The sequence below is a fragment of the Pongo pygmaeus genome, chromosome 4, assembly GCF_028885625.2.
Source record: "Pongo pygmaeus isolate AG05252 chromosome 4, NHGRI_mPonPyg2-v2.0_pri, whole genome shotgun sequence".
In the NCBI taxonomy this organism is placed as follows: Eukaryota; Metazoa; Chordata; class Mammalia; order Primates; family Hominidae; genus Pongo; species Pongo pygmaeus.
In genome coordinates, this window is record NC_072377.2 from 16,900,528 (window position 1) to 16,918,483 (window position 17,956).

At 41.9% G+C, this 17,956-nt stretch overlaps 1 protein-coding gene across 5 annotated transcripts in view; it reads right to left on the reverse strand.

The window, feature by feature from the left end:
- Window positions 1-17,956, reverse strand: part of RETREG1 (reticulophagy regulator 1) — a 150,537-nt gene that overhangs the window by 24,812 nt on the left and 107,769 nt on the right. The window contains exon 1 of one of the 5 annotated variants that reach the window (XM_054489920.2): window positions 17,154-17,758. The exons of the other annotated variants lie outside the window; for them this stretch is intronic. Coding sequence (XP_054345895.1) covers window positions 17,154-17,188 — 35 coding nt within the window. The 5' untranslated portion in view covers window positions 17,189-17,758. Of the gene's footprint in view, window positions 1-17,153; window positions 17,759-17,956 lie in introns of those variants that run through there. 5 annotated transcript variants of the gene reach the window in all.

The window sequence follows — 17,956 nt, forward strand, 5'->3', positions numbered from 1 at the left end:
AAAGAAGAAAATATCAAAAATAATTAACAGTGGTTATTTAGTGGCACCATGTTTTTAATTCACTTATCTGAATGTTTCTATACATTACATGTTGGTAATAATTAGCATGCATTCCCTTACATGTATAAAAATATACAAAATAGTAGACAAAAAGTCCTATTAAAAATCTGGAAAACAACTGTCATCTATATGGAAGAGTTTTGTTTTGTTCTTTCTTGCAAATGGGCAGTTAAAATGCCTTCAAAATTAGCTAATTAGGAAATACGGGCCGGGCACGGTGGCTCACACCTGTAATCCCAGCACTTTGGGAGACAAAGGCGGGAGGATCCCTTGATCCCCAGAGTTCATGACCAGCTAAGGCAACATGGCAAGACCCTGTCTCTACGAAAGAAAGAGAAAGAAAGAAAGAAAGATGTTTCGTATATTCCAAGACTTTCTGGAACTGAAAATCAGTATTTCATATGAGATTTCTGCTGGCAAAACTTGAGCCTTAATGTGTGACATGGGGATCCCTGGATCCATGAGTATCTCCTGCAGGCACTGTTCCCACACGGCCCACCAGCATTTGTGATACCAGTAGAGAACAGGACTGGGCTCTGATAAGTAGGGCAGAATGGAGAGATCGACGAATATCCAACCTTCACATGGAATATCAGAGAAAAATGACTCCCTTTTTGGTTTTGCTTTTCAAGTTTTTGTAGGGCAAGTGCACCCCACTGGTGAACATTTTCAGATAGTGTTGTCCTCTGTCTCTCTCTCTCTCTCACACACACACACACACACCACTCTTGTTAGGTTTTAACTTTTTCACATCCTTATGAATTTATGGTGCAATAATCATTTCCAAAGATGTTTTGATTTCTGTTATAATACCTCCAGAAAGTATACATTATTTCACACTACTCATTATTTTATTTTTAATTTATAAGAAATGGAAGTTGAAGCCAAATATTTTTCAGAAAGTTTGCTATGTCACCATTCCATATTGACAAACTTAAAAAAAAAAAAAAGGATTTGTTATAACTTGTCACCTAGCAACCATGACAAACAGCTGCTGCAACCATCACACCTATAAATATGCTTTGGCTTGGAGACCTTTCATTCTCAGCTAGTGACTAAGGGTCTCATGCTCTCTACTGGTAGTGGACATCTGTTGATGCTAATTCCTGTCGAATTTTTCTTAGAAAGGTCAGTCAGTATCTGGTTACAGATTTTAACATTTCTTAGTGTAATGTGTTAGAATTTTTTTTAATCCTGTGGATACTTATTATGTTCCTGTGTGTGTAGGTGTTTGCATATGAGTGTATGTAGGCAGAGAAACAAAATAAAAACAGATATATTTCTCTGCATGAGCACTCACTGAATTAGAACCATGACAAAGCAAATAAGATTTGTCAACTGGAGGATTAAAAAAAGCAAACACAAGATTAAGAAATTACACAGCACTCAACTTGAAGCGTTCACTTTCTCAGGCCAATTAGCCACGTGAGCGACTCCTCCCAAGGCCAGGGACCAGAAGGCGCCAGTGAGTGCTGGCTTTTTCTGGCTGGAGAAGCTTTCTGCCCGGAGAGCCCCATCTTCCTCAGAGCAACTTAGTGTTCTATTTGGGGCTCTCCCGTTTTTTTATATCAAGTTTAAAACGACTCAGAGATCAGCTACTTACTTTTGCAATTGACCCTTTCCACCTCCTATCTCAAACTGAGCACTGCTTCTCCAGGTGATCATCAATTATCCAATCCACCTAGATCATTTGGGAGGCTGACACTCAACCACCCATCATAGTATTTATTACAGTTTCAAGTTTCTATGAACAAGATGCCAAGTATAAGTCATTTTTCAGCGTTTTTATTTTAATATTTTAATAACTAGACTTTCACAAGCCCAAGACATGAGTAATGCAAATTCCATTACTAGCACAGGACAAGCACCTACTTGAGACCTGCAGAAGATTCAACACCCTTTCATTTCTGAATGCCAAGATTTGCTTCAATCACTGTCCCTGAGGGCAGAAAATATTTCTACTTTATCCCTGAAGGACAGATAATATCAGATAGTCAAGAAACACTCCTCAAGGAAAACAAAACTGTTATTGTGAAGCAGGCTGGCTAATTTAGATATAAGTCTTTTCTTGCATTCCACTTAAGATCCACAATTTCTGATGAATTTCAACCCATGTTTACTGTAGTTGGAGTCAAAAGTAAATGTCCCTTCTCTGCATTGCAACATTTGGCCTACTTATATGAAACCTGAGAGGATACTAAAAAATATGTTTCCTACAGCACAAAAAAAAGTCATTAACAATATTGTTCCTAATTTTGCTTTTTAGAGGTGGTACCCACCACACTGGGCCTGAGCACCAGGTATATACAACTCAAACACTGAATTCTCAAGTTTCTCCAGAGTGCTTTTATTATGAAGGCCAATTCAAATTATTTTTGTTTGGAGAATCCGCCTTTGTAATAAAAAGCAATAACCTGGAAGATGGCAAACTTGGAGTAACTATCGCACATTGAGATATTCAGTCAAGATGCTGGGCTGTTTAATTAGGTCATATTCCCAACTTAGTCCTTTAAAGAGTGTATCTCTCATTTATGTTCACATAAATAATCAGAGGCTTTTAAAGGAATACACTCTTACTAAGAGAATCAGACCCTTACCAGTCACAGAAAAAAATGACAATGCTTGCTAAACTTGCCCTCAGTCTCCCTCAACAGCAGATTTTGAGAATAAGCTATTATGTAAATAGTACATGTATTAATGATAAATTAATAAATATAATATTCAACAACAGTATGCAGGGAAGATGGGTATGGGTATGAACTTGGGATTACAGATGACACCAAAAAAAAGGTAGAAAGTTAATGATATGGTTTGAATCTGTGTCCCCACCAAATCTCATGTCAAATTGTAGTCCGAAGTGTTGGAGGTGGGGCCTGGTGGGAGGTGGTTGAATCAGGGGGCAGACTCTCATGAATGGTTTAGCACCACCCCCTTGGTGCTGTGCTCATGATGGTGAGTGAGTTCTCAAGAGATATGGTGGTTTAAAGATTGTGTGTGCTCTCTCTTACTCCTGCTCTGGCCATGTAAGACGTGCCTTGCTTCCTCTTTGCCTTCTGCCATGATTGGAAGCTTCCTTAGGCCTCCCCAGAAGCAGAAGCCACTATGCTTCCTGTAGAGCCTGCAGAACCATGAGCCAATTAAAACTCTTTTCCTTATAGATTACCCAGTCTATGGTATTTCTTTATAGCAGTGCAAGAACAGACTAATACAGAAAATTTGTACCGAAGAGTGAGGGCATTGCTATAAAGATACATAAAAATGTGGAAGCAGCTTTGAGACTGGGTAATAGGCAGAAGTTGGAAGAGTTTGGAGAGCTCAAAAGAAGACAGAAATGAAGGAAAATTTGGAACATCCTACAGACTTGAATGGTTGTGACCAAAATGCTGGTAGTGATATGGAAAATGAAGACTAGGCTGATGAGGTCTCAGAAGGAAATGAGGATCTTATTGGGAACTAGAGCAAAGGTCACTTTTACTATGTCTTAAGCAAGGCAACTGGCTGCATTTTGCCCCTGCCCCGTGAAACTCTGAACTTAAAGAGTGATGACTTAGGTATCTGGTGGAAGAAATTTCTAAGCAGCAAGGTGTTCAAGATATAGCCTGGCTGCTTCTAAAAACCTGTGCTCATATGTGTGAGCAAAGAAATGATGTGAAACTGGAACTTACATTTAAAAGGAAAACAGACCATAAAAGTTTGAAAAATTTACAGCCTGGCTATGTGGTAGAAAAGAAAAGCCCATTTTTAGGGGAGGAATTCAAGCAGGCTGCAGATATTTGCATTAGTAAAAAGGAGCCAAGTGCAAATAGCCAAGTCAATGAAAAGCCCCATTGTCAAAGGCATTTCAGAGACCATCTAGCAACCCCTCCCATCACAGGCCCAGAGGCCTAGGATGACAAATGGTTTTTGTGGGCCAGGCCCAGGCCACCTCTGCCCTGAACAGCCTTGGGACACTGCTCCCTATGACCTAGTCACTCCAGCTCCAGCTATGGCTCAAAGAGGCCCAGGTACAGCTCGGGCTGCTGCTTCAGAGGGTGCAAGCCATAAGCTTTGGTGGCTTCCATGTGGTGTTAACCCTGCCCCTACTAAAAATACAAAAAATTAGCCAGGCATGGTGGCAGGCACCTGTAGTCCCAGCTACTCGGGAGGCTGAGGCAGGAGAATGGCATGAAGCCAGGAGGTGGAGCTTGCAGTGAGCCGAGATTGCACCACTGCACTCCAGCCTGGGTGACAGAGCGAGACTCTGTCTCAAAAAAAAAAAAAAAAAAAAAAAGAGATGAGTATGAATATTCTTAGACTGAGGGTATAAGTTGAGTGCTGACTGGGGACTAAACCTGGGGACTAAACCTAGCAGTCCACCCCTGTGGTATTTGATTCAATCCAATAAATCTTCACTTAGGTGCAGGGACTGAGGGGGTTATCAAATTGCCAACTGATTTAGGGCTTCAAACAAATTGATGTATTAGGCATGATTTCTAGTTTTATTTATTTAAAAAAGGAGCAAGAATTTAATGACAGAAGTCAAACCCAAGTAAAGGATCATTCTAAATTTTTCTGCTCATCCCCCTCAAACCTTTTTAGTTTTGTCCACACTTAAAAAAAAAAAACAGTAGTGTTAGCAACTTGCTCTTACTCTCTCCAATGCATTTGACTTAATTTTCATAAACAGTTATATGTACTACAATATAGGTTTTCCTATCATATCAAATGTCAAAGCAACAGTGGTCTAAACAAGAGAGCAGTTCATTTCTCCCTTATGCCACAGCAGAGCATAGAAGTCCCAGGCTGATATGGGACATCCATAATGTTGGAGACCCAGGCCCTTTCCATCTCATTGCTCAGACACTGTCAAATCACACTGCCTCCCCATGGACCTTGCCCCATCCACATTGCCACCAGCAGGAAGGGGTAAAAAGAAGCCGAGATAATTCCCCTTTCTCTTTAAAGTCATGGCCTGCAAGTTGCCTGTGCAACTTCCATTGATCTCCCACTGGCTGGAACATAGAAACATGGCCATGCCTACCTGCAAGAGAGCCTAGGAAACATAGTTCAATTGCTGGTGGCCACCACCCAGCTGAAACTCAGAATTCCATTACCCAAAAAAGAAAGGGAAGCTGGGTATTTGGAAACAACCAACAGAATCTGCCACAACAATTCTCTTTTTGATCCCTTATTTCATCAGTTTACATAATTTTATGCAATTACAGTGGAAACAACGGGCACAAAGAGATTTGAGAATAAACACAACTGACTCAGCAAGCACACAACTCAAATGGTAGAAGCCGTTAGACACTAAAGGGCCAGAGAGTAGATATTTTTGGCTTTGTTGGCTATACAACTCTGCCACTATAGCAAAAAGGCAGCCACAGACAATATGAAAATGAAATAACATGGTTGTGATCCAATAAAACTTCATATACAAAGTCAGGCTGCAGGGTGGATTTGGGCCCAGGCACAGGAGTCTGCTAGTTCAGCGTGTCATAGGTTCAACACATGGCTATACAAAGGTGATGAAAATCACTAATTCCACAAGCTACTAGGAACTATTAAGAGAGCTTCTACTCTAATAGCACCACCCATTTATTGAGCACACACCGAGTGCTAGGCATGACATTAGCAGCTTTATTATTATCTCTAATCCTCACAACAATCAGATGAGGTGGGTAAAATGCCTCCATTTTCCAGATAAGAAAGCAGACACAGCCAATAAGAGGAAACCAGGATCAGAACCCAGTCTCCAGCCTCAATCCACCAGCCTCCAAAGCCCGTTCTCTTCCAGATGAAACAAGTTCTTCTACAGAAGTTGGATGAAAAATTGTCCTTTGGCTAACAATAAGTGAAATAAGTGCACACAATTTCTTGTCACACTACCGGCAAAGCTGCTATGTCAGATTGGACATGTAAAGTATTACAATGACAAAGGCTTTCCTCTGATCTTAAAATATCCCCTGCCTAGCAGTTAACCCGGGCTTTAGCAGGGAGGCACCTAACCTTCAGATTTTCCTGGGTAAAGTTGCCAAGGTCATAAGCTTTACAACATTGGTAACTAACAGGGGTCAGGGTGGGATAAAAGTCAAGGTCCCATCAACATCACTGGCCACTTATAAGGTCTTTGAAAGTTTATCTAAATAAAGAGAAAGATTATCACCCTCTGTCCTCATCTCGGGATAGGCATGTAACATTCCACCGTTGCCATGCATGGCAGACCACACTAATGTGTCGCAGCACTCTTTCCAGAAATTTACCAACAAGGCCTCATGATCCTATTAGAGCTCCAGGCACCATTTCCAGTTTATAGGACTTGGCATGAGAGAATGAAGTTATCAAACCCTCAACACTTGCTTTATGGGACACAACAACTTCCAATTTTCCCCTCTCCTATGCCCAAAAAAGAGGATTATCAGTTACCTCCTTTATCATCAGTGCCAATGTTTGTTGTACCTTAGTTTATTGAGCAAATCTCTTCTTGTTTCAGCAAGCAAGTCAATTCATTCTAGGTTTATAATTTCTCTATGCATTCATGTTATAATGAAGTCTATATCAAAGCCTTCCTGAGCACAAACAACTATGCTTCCAAAAGGAAGTTTTCACAATATTTCGGAATGGAGAAACTATGACTACAGTCATGCATCATTTACCAATGGGGATATGTTCTAAGAAATGCATCATTAGGCTATTCTGTCATTGTGTGAACACCACAGAGTGTACCTACACAAACCTGGATGGGATAGCCTACTACACACCGAGGCTATAGGGTACAGCCTATTGCTTCCAGGCTACAAACCTGTACAGCACACTACTGTACTGAATACTGCAGGCAATTATAACACAATGGTAAGTATCCGTGCATCTAAACATAGAAAAGGTACAATAAAAATACAGAATAAAAGATTTTAAAAAATGGGGCCAGGCACAGTAGCTCACACCTGTAATCCCCATACTTTGGGAAGTCGAGGCGGATGGATTGTTTGAGCTCAGGAGTTCAACACCAGCCTGGGCAACATGGCAAAACCCAATCTCTACAGAAAATACAAAGATTAGCTGGCATGGTGGTGCATGCCTGTAGTTGCAGCTACTCAGGAGGCTGAGGCAGGAGGATCACTTGAGCCCAGGAGGTCAAGGCTGCAGTGAGCCAAGATCATGCCACTGCACTCCAGCCTGGGCAACACAGAGAGACCCTGTCTCAAAAAAAGAGAAAAACAATGGTGCACCTATATAGTGTACTTACCCTGGATGGAGCTTGTAGGACTGGAACTTTCTCTGGGTGAGTCAGTGAGCAATGAGTGAATGTGAAGGCCTAGGACATTACTGTGCACTACTGTAGACTTTACAAACGCTGTACACTTGAGTTAAATTCTTTAAATTTTTCTTTAATAATTCCCTTAGCTTACTGTAACTTTTTTACTTAATAAACTTTTCCTTTTTTTTAAAGTTTTTGACTCTTGTAATAATGCTTACCCTAAAACACACATTGTATAGCTGTACAAAAATATTTTCTTTCTTTTTATCTTTGTTTTATAAGCTTTTTACTATTTTTAATTTTTGATTTTTTTTTTTTTTACTTTTTAAAATTTTTTGTTAAAAACTAAGACACAAACACACACATTAGCCTTGGCCTATGCAGGGACAGGATGATGAAGACATCACCAGGCAACAGGGACTTTTCCACTCCAGTATAATCTCACAGGACCACTGTCACATATGCAGCCATGTCCTTATGTGGCGTATGACTGTATTTAGAATTAACATTTCGTTTACTTCAATCATGGAGTGCCTATCCCAGTTACTTTTGAGGGAAAGTTATCCACCACTAATGTTATAAGCTACTCCAGAAACATATATGTGCCATATAATTTGCGATTCCTGGAGAGAATGTTCTAAGCAGTAGAAACTAGTAATTTCTAAGAAACATAAACACATTCATAACCCCCTTACCTTATGTAAAATAGAGTTTATAATTTTTAGAGGTATCATTTTAAGATTCTGCACCAATAGATGGGTTTGTTTTCTTTTCAAAATGAAGCACCTCCTTACAATTCAACCAAACTATCACCAGGCGATGTCACTTCGAGTCAGAGTAATATTTGTGCACAGCTCCTTCTGTTTTGTTTATATGGCTAGCAAGGAGGCCATTCCTGATGGTAATTACCATGTGACACTCATTCACCACCACCACCATCATGTGTGGGTGTCTGCCCACCTCTGGGAGTGCCAGGCTTCGCCAGTGAAACACTTGCATGTTGGGGACATAGCAACCCTTCATAAATCACTGCTACTAGTGAGAGAACATTCTGGGCTTCGACCCTTTCCCTCAACTGTTCCCATATCAGGCACTCACAACTGCAATCCTCCCTTCCAAAGCAAAGAATCTGCGTCTGGTAACGCCCCCCTGCCCCCCACTGACACAACTAAGGGCCACAGAGCAACATCTTTTATACTTTCCATGGTATTTACCCAGCAGGCAACAATTACACCTAGGGCAGGCCAACTCTGCAAAAATGAGGCTGAAGCAGGACAGAGATTGTGGCCTGGCCTGAAAGACCATGGGAGCCTCCCTTTAAGACCGTCATTTCTTCCATCTCCCTAATAAGATGGTGAGATTGTCCATACAAAGTGGAGCAACACAACTGTCCTCTTGACATATGCACAGAGCCCATGGGCTTCCCCCAGGGACAGCTGGGACATTCCCTACACCACCGTTGCCCAACTTCTGCCTCAGGATGCTTTGTGACCTAGATGAATTGTAATGCATTGCTACATCCAGGTTTTGCCTCATGCCTTTATCAATTTGGGATTCAGAGACAGCAGGTGTCATGGTTTTAAGAAGGCAGTTTACTGGTGTGACAGTACAAGGAGAGCAAAGAGAGAGATGAGAGAATGAGTGAATGAGAGACTGTGAGGCTAAAGAACCTGAAGGGAAGAAGAAGAATAATGTCATGTGGAAGAAGACCATACATGAGTGCATTCCAGAGGGTTCTACACACTTGCTAGAGGAGAGCTGAAATTTTAGCTCCAAACCTCCAAATGGCTCAATCAGAAATGGAAATAGGACCAGTCAGAAGATTCAGAGTGCTCAAAAGACTAAAGCAAATCAACTGCACAAAAGACATATGGATGTCCTGAGCCTGAAATTCACCATGTGGGTACTCATCTCTCTATAAGATGCACTGGGCAGACATCCTTGCTTTCCCCCTAAAGAGTAAATACTTTCACTCGGCACAGTCCATGGCATATCAATGTTCACGTGCATTAAAGCAATCCTAGGAAGGGTCAAAACAAGCTGAAAAAGCCACAAAGAGCCCACAGACCCTCTAGACCAGACTAACCAGGAATGCACTCTGGAGCTGTTTAGGGAGCTGGAGCTTCTGAAAAGGGGCCCCAGGTAACTTTGCACACCCCCTAAAAGAGACTACCACCTAGAGAGAGTAGGTAGACCACATGTTAAGGACCTGCCCTATATATTATGTCTGGCAATCAGGATTTTCTCTAGGGGTAAACCACAGATGGTTTGAGGTGTTTCCACTCAATGTGATCTATTTTGTATTGCTTAAGGAAATGTATAACTTATGTATCATTTATTATTGTTAACAACTACTTTTGAGGACTTAACAATGAGCCATTCACTAAAGTGAATATTTAACGTGGCTTACCATATTTAATCTATAAAACAAACCTATAAAGTAGGTATTATTATCCCCATTTTGCTGATGACAAAATGAAATTCAGAGAGATTAAGTAGCTTACCCCAGGTCACCCAGCTAGTACCTGGTTAAGGCTGAGATTTGCAGCCAGGAGTAAAAACAGCATTGCATCATTCTAAAACCCATGCTCACAGCCACCCAGCAGAATGGTTAAAATGGTTAAAATCGTTCAGTGTTTACACTTGAAAATGCAAGTTTCAATTAACTGGAAAGTTATTCCATGTAGAAGAGCTATTTATCAAGCGACTACGCATCATTCTGTTAGAGAAAGAGTTCATTAGCCTGCAATTTTTTTTTATTTATTTTATTTATTTATTTATTTATTTATTTTTGACACGAAGTTTCTCTCTGTTGCCCAGGCTGGAGTGCAGTGGTATGATCTTGGCTCACTGCAACCTCCACCTCCCAGGTTCAAGCAATTCTTCTCCCTCGGCCTCCCAAGTATCTGGGACTACAGGCATGTGCCACCATGCCCAGCTAATTTTTTTGTATTTTTAGTAGCGGCAAGGTTTCACCATGTTGGTCAGGCTGGTTTTGAACTCCTGACCTCAAATGATCCACCTGCCTCGGCCCCCCAAAATGCTGGCATTACAGGCGTGAGCCACCACGCCCAGCCTGGCCTGCATTTTTTTAAGAGCACAAGAGAGCACCAGATGGCAAGTACTACCAGAGATATCCTTTCCACTAACAACTGATAAAATTGTATAGCTATAAATATTAAGTAAGCATTTTTTTTTTTTTTTTTTTTTTGAGATGGAGTCTCACTCTGTTGCCCAAGCTGGAGTGCAGTGGCGCGATCTCGGCTCACTGCAAGCTCCGCCTCCTGGGTTCACACCATTCTCCTGCCTCAGCCTCCCAAGTAGCTGGGACTACAGGTGCCCACCACCACGCCTGGCTAATTTTTTTTGTATTTTTAGTAGAGACGGGGTTTCACCATGTTAGCCAGGATTGTCTCGATCTCCTGACCTCGTGATCCACCCGCCTCGGCCTCCCAAAGTGCTGGGATTACAGGCGTGAGCCACCACGCCCAGCCTAAGTAAGCATTTTTTTTCTCTTTCAGTTGGTTGTAAATTAAAGCCCAATTTCTTTGACATTCTTCCCAAGGGAAAGTTTGCTCTATGTCCCCTCCCCTGTAATCATGGCCCCTGGGCTGCCTGACCAATTGAATATGGTGGGACTGATGCTGTCCCAGCTTCTGGGCCCAGGCCTTCAGAAACAGGCAATAATAAAGGTGGGTCAATCCAAAGGATAGGATATTTTTGCAGGCATTTAAAAATGCTTCTAAAATGTCTAGATGCCACTGAGAAATGCTGCTGAGAGAAAAAAGCAGCAGGCAAAATTGTACATATGAGATACTTATTATAATTTTGCCAAGAAAATATATCCAGGAAGAACTAGAAGACAGTATAACAGTATTTTTTCGGGGCATTAAGATTACAGTTGATCTGTTCGCCATTATATTTTTTTCCCAATACTATTTTTATCTTCCCAAATGAACAGCTATAACATCCTTTAGTGGGAAAATTGTTTAAAGAGACGCTGTTTTTAAAATATATGAATAGTAGTGCACCAGACTTGCCCTCAGGCAAGACTTCATGCCCACATAGTTTCTGCAGGACCGAGATTAGCCCGGTGTGGAGAAGCAGCAAGACGCTCTAATAGATTTAGACACAGATTTGCCATAAAGAGAGAAGAGGCTGGGAATAAGCGGAAGCCAACATAATTAGGCTTTTGTCCTGTCTGTCACCAAGGACACACCCTCCCCATGGCCACCCATAGCAGCTGCAGCCCTCCTTGGGTATGGTAAACCAGAGAAACCTTCACCACATTTTACAAACAGCAGCAAAGAATTAGTCACTCTGTGTTTATAAAACAGAAATCAGCTTTCACAGGAGTGTGATTACAGGAAACTCACTGGGGCACTGCAAGGGTTTAGGAAGCACACTGCTTATTAACTGGCGATTCAGATATCTCACGCAAAACAAACTCAACAAACTCTCTTGCGTCAAAAAGATTGCATTGTTCTACATGTTCTTAATCAATTTTAAATATTAGCCCAGCTGGGACAAAATAGGATTTCAAAAGTGGTAGACATTTTCCATATCTAAGAGACATTTTCCATGACTATGGTAGAAGAGTGGAAGAAAAATGAATAATTCCATAGGCCAGGCGCTGTGGCTCACACCTGTAATCCCAGCACTTTGGGAGCCCGAGGTAGGTGGATCATGAGGTCAGGAGTTCAAGACCAGCCTGGCCAAGATGGTGAAACCCCATCTCTACTAAAAATACCAAAAAATTAGCTGGGCGTGGTGGCGGGCGCCTGTATTTCCAACTACTCAGGAGGCTGAGGCAGAGAACTGCTTGAACCTGGGAGGCGGAGGCTGCAGTGAGTTAAGATAGCTGCACTCCAGCCTGGGCAACAGAGCGAGACTCCACCTCAAAAAAAAAAAAAAAAAAGAAAGAAAGAAAAGAAAACTAAATAATTCCTTCCACAAACTTTACTGAATGTCTATTATACCTTAGGGATATATAAATGAAGGTGCCACAGCACAGTTAGAATTAAATGCTCACTCTTATCTTAGCCTACAATCAGTGGTGTATTGGGAATGACCTCTGCAGGCTCATGAGAGCCAATATTTTGATTCTTTTTCCAGCTTCACTTTTTTTTATTTTAATTTTTATTTTAAGTTCCAGGGTACACGTGCAGGATGTGCAGGTTTGTTACATAGGTAAAGGTGTGCCATGATGGTCTGCTGCACCTACCAACCCATCACCTCGGTATTAAGCCCAGCATGCATTGGTTATTTTTCCTAATGCTCTCCCTCCCCCCAGCCCATCCCCCAACAGGCCCCAGTATGTGTTGTTCCCCTCCGTGTGTCCATGTGTTCTCACTGTTCAGCTTCCACTTGTGAGAACATGCAGCGTTTGGTTTTCTGTTCCTGCATTAGTTTGCTGAGGATAACGGCTTCCAGCTCCATCCATGTCCCTGCAAAGGACACAATCTCATTCCTTTTTATAGCTGCATAGTATTCCATGGTGTATATGTACCACATTTTCTTTATCTAGTCTATCGTTGATGGGCATTTGGGTTGATTCCATGTCTTTGCTATTGTGAATAGTTCCAGCTCCACTTTTAGTGACCTCAGGTGGTGATGTCAAATCAACCACAGTGGGAGTATTTACACTACAGGAATCAGCAAATGCTAAAGATCAGGGCTTCCCTACCACAGAGAGGAGATTCCATGACATTCACCGTCACATGCTGCCTACACAGCCCAGCGAAGGACTCCTATGTACCTCTCCCACTTCAGCCACTCTCTCCTTTCTCCTTGGGTGTCAACCCTACTGACCTTTCTGCGCCCACATTGCCCTTCTAAGTGCTAAACACACCCGGGGTATCGCCAGCACATAACAGCTACATACGTGTCTAACTGCACAGGCTCCTCAGGAGTCAGCCACTTGCCTTCAAATTGCAACTCCCTCACTTCACAGCTGTGTGAACTTTGTTTACTTCAGCTCTCTGTACTTGTTTCAAAACCAAAGGCCACATACGACCTTTTCAAACATACAAAAGCTGAAATACGCTAGCTCATGGGAATCCCAACTGCACCCTGGTCAGGCTCCTGTGCCAGGCTTTTCCCCTCCTCACCCGATTTTTTAAAGAAACGGTAATATCAACAATAGGCTTTGTCAACAATGTAAAATTAAGCCTAAAGTCTGGCTAATCTGAATTATTAAAACATCTGGATTGCAGAATATATTTAAGTCCATTTCTTTTAAACTTCCAAGAATAAAATTCAGTGCAATTACGAATGACGTTTCGGCTTTAAAAGTGCTTTGGTGGTCTTAAATACAATAACCTTCGCGTATCCAGAACACAAATGTATGGCAACCCTACTGCTCCAGAGTCCAGCGATCACAAAAGGCCTGTGAGGAACCAAAACTGGTATTACTAAATTCCCGTTGTATGGACTCAGTGGCTTTGCAGACAAACTTTTCAGTCCTTACTGTATGACAAGTCCAGTACGATGTTTCACAGGGGCCTGGATTAGCAGGTGACATTCTGCTGTTAATCCCCTCCCCCAGCCTGCACGCCAGGTACTCTCCCACAAGCCATTTTAAGTTTCATTTCCTCAGCCCCTATTATCTGAAATACTCTTGCTTACTTATTTTTCACCTTGGGGTCTGTCTCCACACCTGGGCTGTGTGCTCCGTGACAGCAGGGGCCTGACATCACCCTAGCTCCTGGCACCGCAGCTGGCTGACATTGGGAGCGCCATAAAGCCCTACCAAGTGAAGCAATGAACGTGTGAACACAATGATCCGGAAGTTATCCGGAAAGCGCTTCCACAAGAAGATGCATGAAGAGCTCCGTCTTGGTGCCTAGGGTCCGTCTCCCTTCAGGACAGCTGGAACAGGGACCGTCCCCCTTTCCACACCCCTCAGCCCAGGCTGCTTGCTGAAGGAGTCAGAGGCCCTCCCAGGCCCCGGCTCCAAGATGGGGCCAAGGAACCATTGCAGAGCCAGGCCTCTGGCCAGGGTACACGTTTCCTCCTATTTCTTGAACCTGTCTGCTATCCTAGTCGCTGCCCCCATTGTTCTTTCCTTCTTCTCTGGCCCCTGAGGCTCCCTGTTTGGGCTTCTGCCTTCCTCGCCTGCTTCAGAGTGGCATTCAGGCTCACCCTCTCCCCTCGTCTCTTGACCTTGGAAAAGGGCATGGAGTCTCCAGAGGCTCCTACTAATACCACGTATTGCTGACAAAAGATAAACCACAAGGAGGAGGGTCTCTCCTGGACCTGCCCCCTCTCAGGCCATTGGTTCACCAAGTCCATTTGGTGAATATCAAATGGTGCCTCGGGGCCATCAGACCAGGGCACACACAGCAGTCTGCCCCGGATGCCTGGGCCCTACACCCGGATACACTTATGAAGCTGCGGAGCATTTGGCTTCCACTGATTTTTTAAAAACCAAACTGAGATTTAGCTCACTGATGGTCCCAGAGCAATCTAGGACACCAAGTGCCAAAATGGGACTGAAGTCACATGAAAAAGCCTCAGTGTGAGACTCAACTAGAACCTGCTGCAATCAAGCTCTAAGAATGCACTTTGTCAGTAGATGAACAACTTCCAACAGTTATTTCTCTTTCAGACAAGGCACCCAAAGACTTGTCTGATGGCATTTCATCTCAAAGGTAGCAAGAGTCAAATTCCTGTTCCATTGCAATCTTTTTTTGGTTTTTTTGAGACAGGGTCTTACTCTGTCACCCAGGTTGGAGTACAGTGGTCTGATCATAGCTCACTGCAATCTCCACCTCCCGGGCTCAGGTGATCCACCTCAGCACCCCTGATGCAGCACACACCTGGTTAATTTTTTGTATTTTTTGTACAGACAGAGTCTCCCTATATTGCCCAGGCTGGTCTCAAACCCTTGGACCCAACGGATCCTCCTGCCTTGGCCTTCCAAAGTGCTGGGATTACAGGTGTGAGCCATGGCACCAGGCCAGTTGTAATCTTTTATTTCTAGCCTAGCTCTAAACTTTCTCCCTGTCTGGGATGCCCTTTCTTTCTGCACAGATAGGGGAAAAAACAAATGTATGAAGTAAGACAAAGTATATTGTATAGAAAACCACCAATGGGTAAAAGCTTAAAGGTATCAAAATTAAAACTACAGGTAGCAGGGGGAGGTGGCACAGGAATATGCTACCTCAAAGGAGGGGGAGTCTCCCATTTTCATTCCAATATATTACTAATCCTTGGTAATAATAATCATTATATGTGTGTATAATATATGGTTATGTGAGTGTATAGCTATATAATATCTATACACTCTTATCTGGTTACCCTTGTTAACCAGTAAGACATTCTTAGAAAAAAATTCTTATGTTTGTTTAGTATATATCACAAACTGTTGGTTCAAAATATTTATCAATAATTACTACTTAATTGTGAAAATATTGCATTTCATTAAAGCAACCCTAACCACATTTCTGCCAAATTTCTCCCTTCTTTCAACCTCTAAAATGAGTAGGCCCCATAAATATGTACTGCACATATCAAATAGCTTATCTACACATTTCATTCTACAAGCATGTATTAAAAATGCCTATTCTGTGCAAAATTCTACATAGAGAGCTGGTGGGAGTGCGTAGGTGCCAAAAGAAAAATAAAAGTCCTGCCTCCAGAAATGTTAAAATGTCATGAAGGGGATACATACAAGTAAATCAATCCATCATCTCGAAACTGAATCTGACATTTACACTTTTCTGGAAATGTTTTCCTAACCAGCTAGTTAACCCTTATCCCACTCTAAGCATTTCTGTAAATGTCATCTTCAAGTACTTGGTTTACTGTGTCATTTTATATAGAAAGTTGTTTCATTGTTCAATTAAATGTCAACATAATGTTGATGTACTAGGAAGGAATTTGTAAGAAAATGGAAACTAGAAAACTAGAGAGAATTAGCTTTTACAGACTCTACTACAACTGATTATAATTACCACACACACAAACATGCCCCATATACCCATGGCTGAAAGGGGATGCTTGTCTTTAATACAATGACAAAATTATATTTTGGTGCCCTTGTTTCCTAGAGAGTTACCAGTTTCCACTTTCTTTGGCAAGAAAATTGTCCAACTCCTTTTCTTGTTTAATAATTTTCTGTCTATTTCATATCCAAATTTCAATGGCCCCAATTAGAATTCCAATGAAGGCATCTAACTGACTCATACAAAAGTTGTTCACAGCAATGGGGCTAAAATGCAGACTTTCACTCTGGGCACAATTATGCTCATATGAGCAGGAATTAATTGTCTGCTTCCTTTCCCTCCTCTTTATCTCCCCCTTCTTAGAGTTAGATATTAATATGAACAGTGATACAATTAATGTACTCCCTGTAAAGGGAACCCAAGTAATCACATTTTCAACAATAACAACTGTGGTTTTAAAAAGTTTTACAATATCAAAATGGTATATTGGTCCAATGTTTAAACTTTAGAAATGCTTAACAAATCTTTAAAATGCAAAAGGTTTTTAAAAATGTTCAATAGCTTAGATTTCCAACAACTATCATCTAATGTTAAAAATTCAACATTAAAACATTCAAGTAGATTCTACATGATGTGCTGGGAAACACTTTTTTAAAAAATTTCAGGCCATCACTTTCTGATTCAAGAAAAGCACTTACTGGCATAAGTTTTTAAGAGGACATTAAGTTATTTGTCTCTCTTGAGTGAGTTCGTGCCAAAGAAAATTATGTTTCCTGGAATTCAAGGACTGCATTCTTAATATTTTTACATTTTAAACTCCTTTTTAAATTAGTCATAATATTTTAAAAAAGATAACTAGCCAATGAAACCGACTGAATAATAAGTAAGTACGTATATATCACAATTACCTTTTGCCTGGTCCAAAGTCTTCACCTTCAGGCATTTCTGCCTTTTAAAAATAATAACAGTGGCGAAGGCTGCAGCACCTGCTAACCGCAGGTAATGTGGCCAAACAATAGTTTCTTTTCTACTCTAATGCTGAATATCAGGAGGAAAAAAACCCAGTAGAGACGTTCTTTCCTTTTTGGAAAAAAAGTGCTCCTCCCTTACTCAGAAAGTTGGTGTTTACAAACTTCCAAAGCGCCTGCCTGCCTTGAATGAAGCTAGGAGCGGGGTTATTATCACTGCCCCCTTCTAAAAATAAATAGGTCACCTCTTACTCCCAGTACCGTGACAGGCGGCTGGAAGTGAGCCCTGCCCAGCTGCCCCGCATTCTCTCTCCAGTCCTGTGAGAAGGTGTCCCTGCTCAGCCAGTAACCTTCATTGGATGACTTCACCTAGGCCCGCCTGCCCTTTCTCTTCCCCCGGCTTTTTTTTTTTTTTTTTTTTTTTCCTGGCATGACTAGGCACCCACCTAAGGGTGGAGTGGCCACAGGAGGTTGAAACTTCACCCTGGGCTATCAAATCTCCTCCTTCGAGTCACAGGAGGGAGTTGGAGAGCAGACAGCAAAACAGGCTGTACCTGTGAGGGTTGGGGGGTTTGTTTGGAGAATGTCTAGCCACTCAGCAAAAAGATCCCTTACTCAAAAAAGTTTAAAACAAAAGCCATTATGCAACGGGGTTTTGAGGGATATTGTTTTGCAAGAAAATCTTTTCGGGTCATCTAGATTTCTCAACTCACCGGAAGCATGCACACGAATGTTGAATTCAT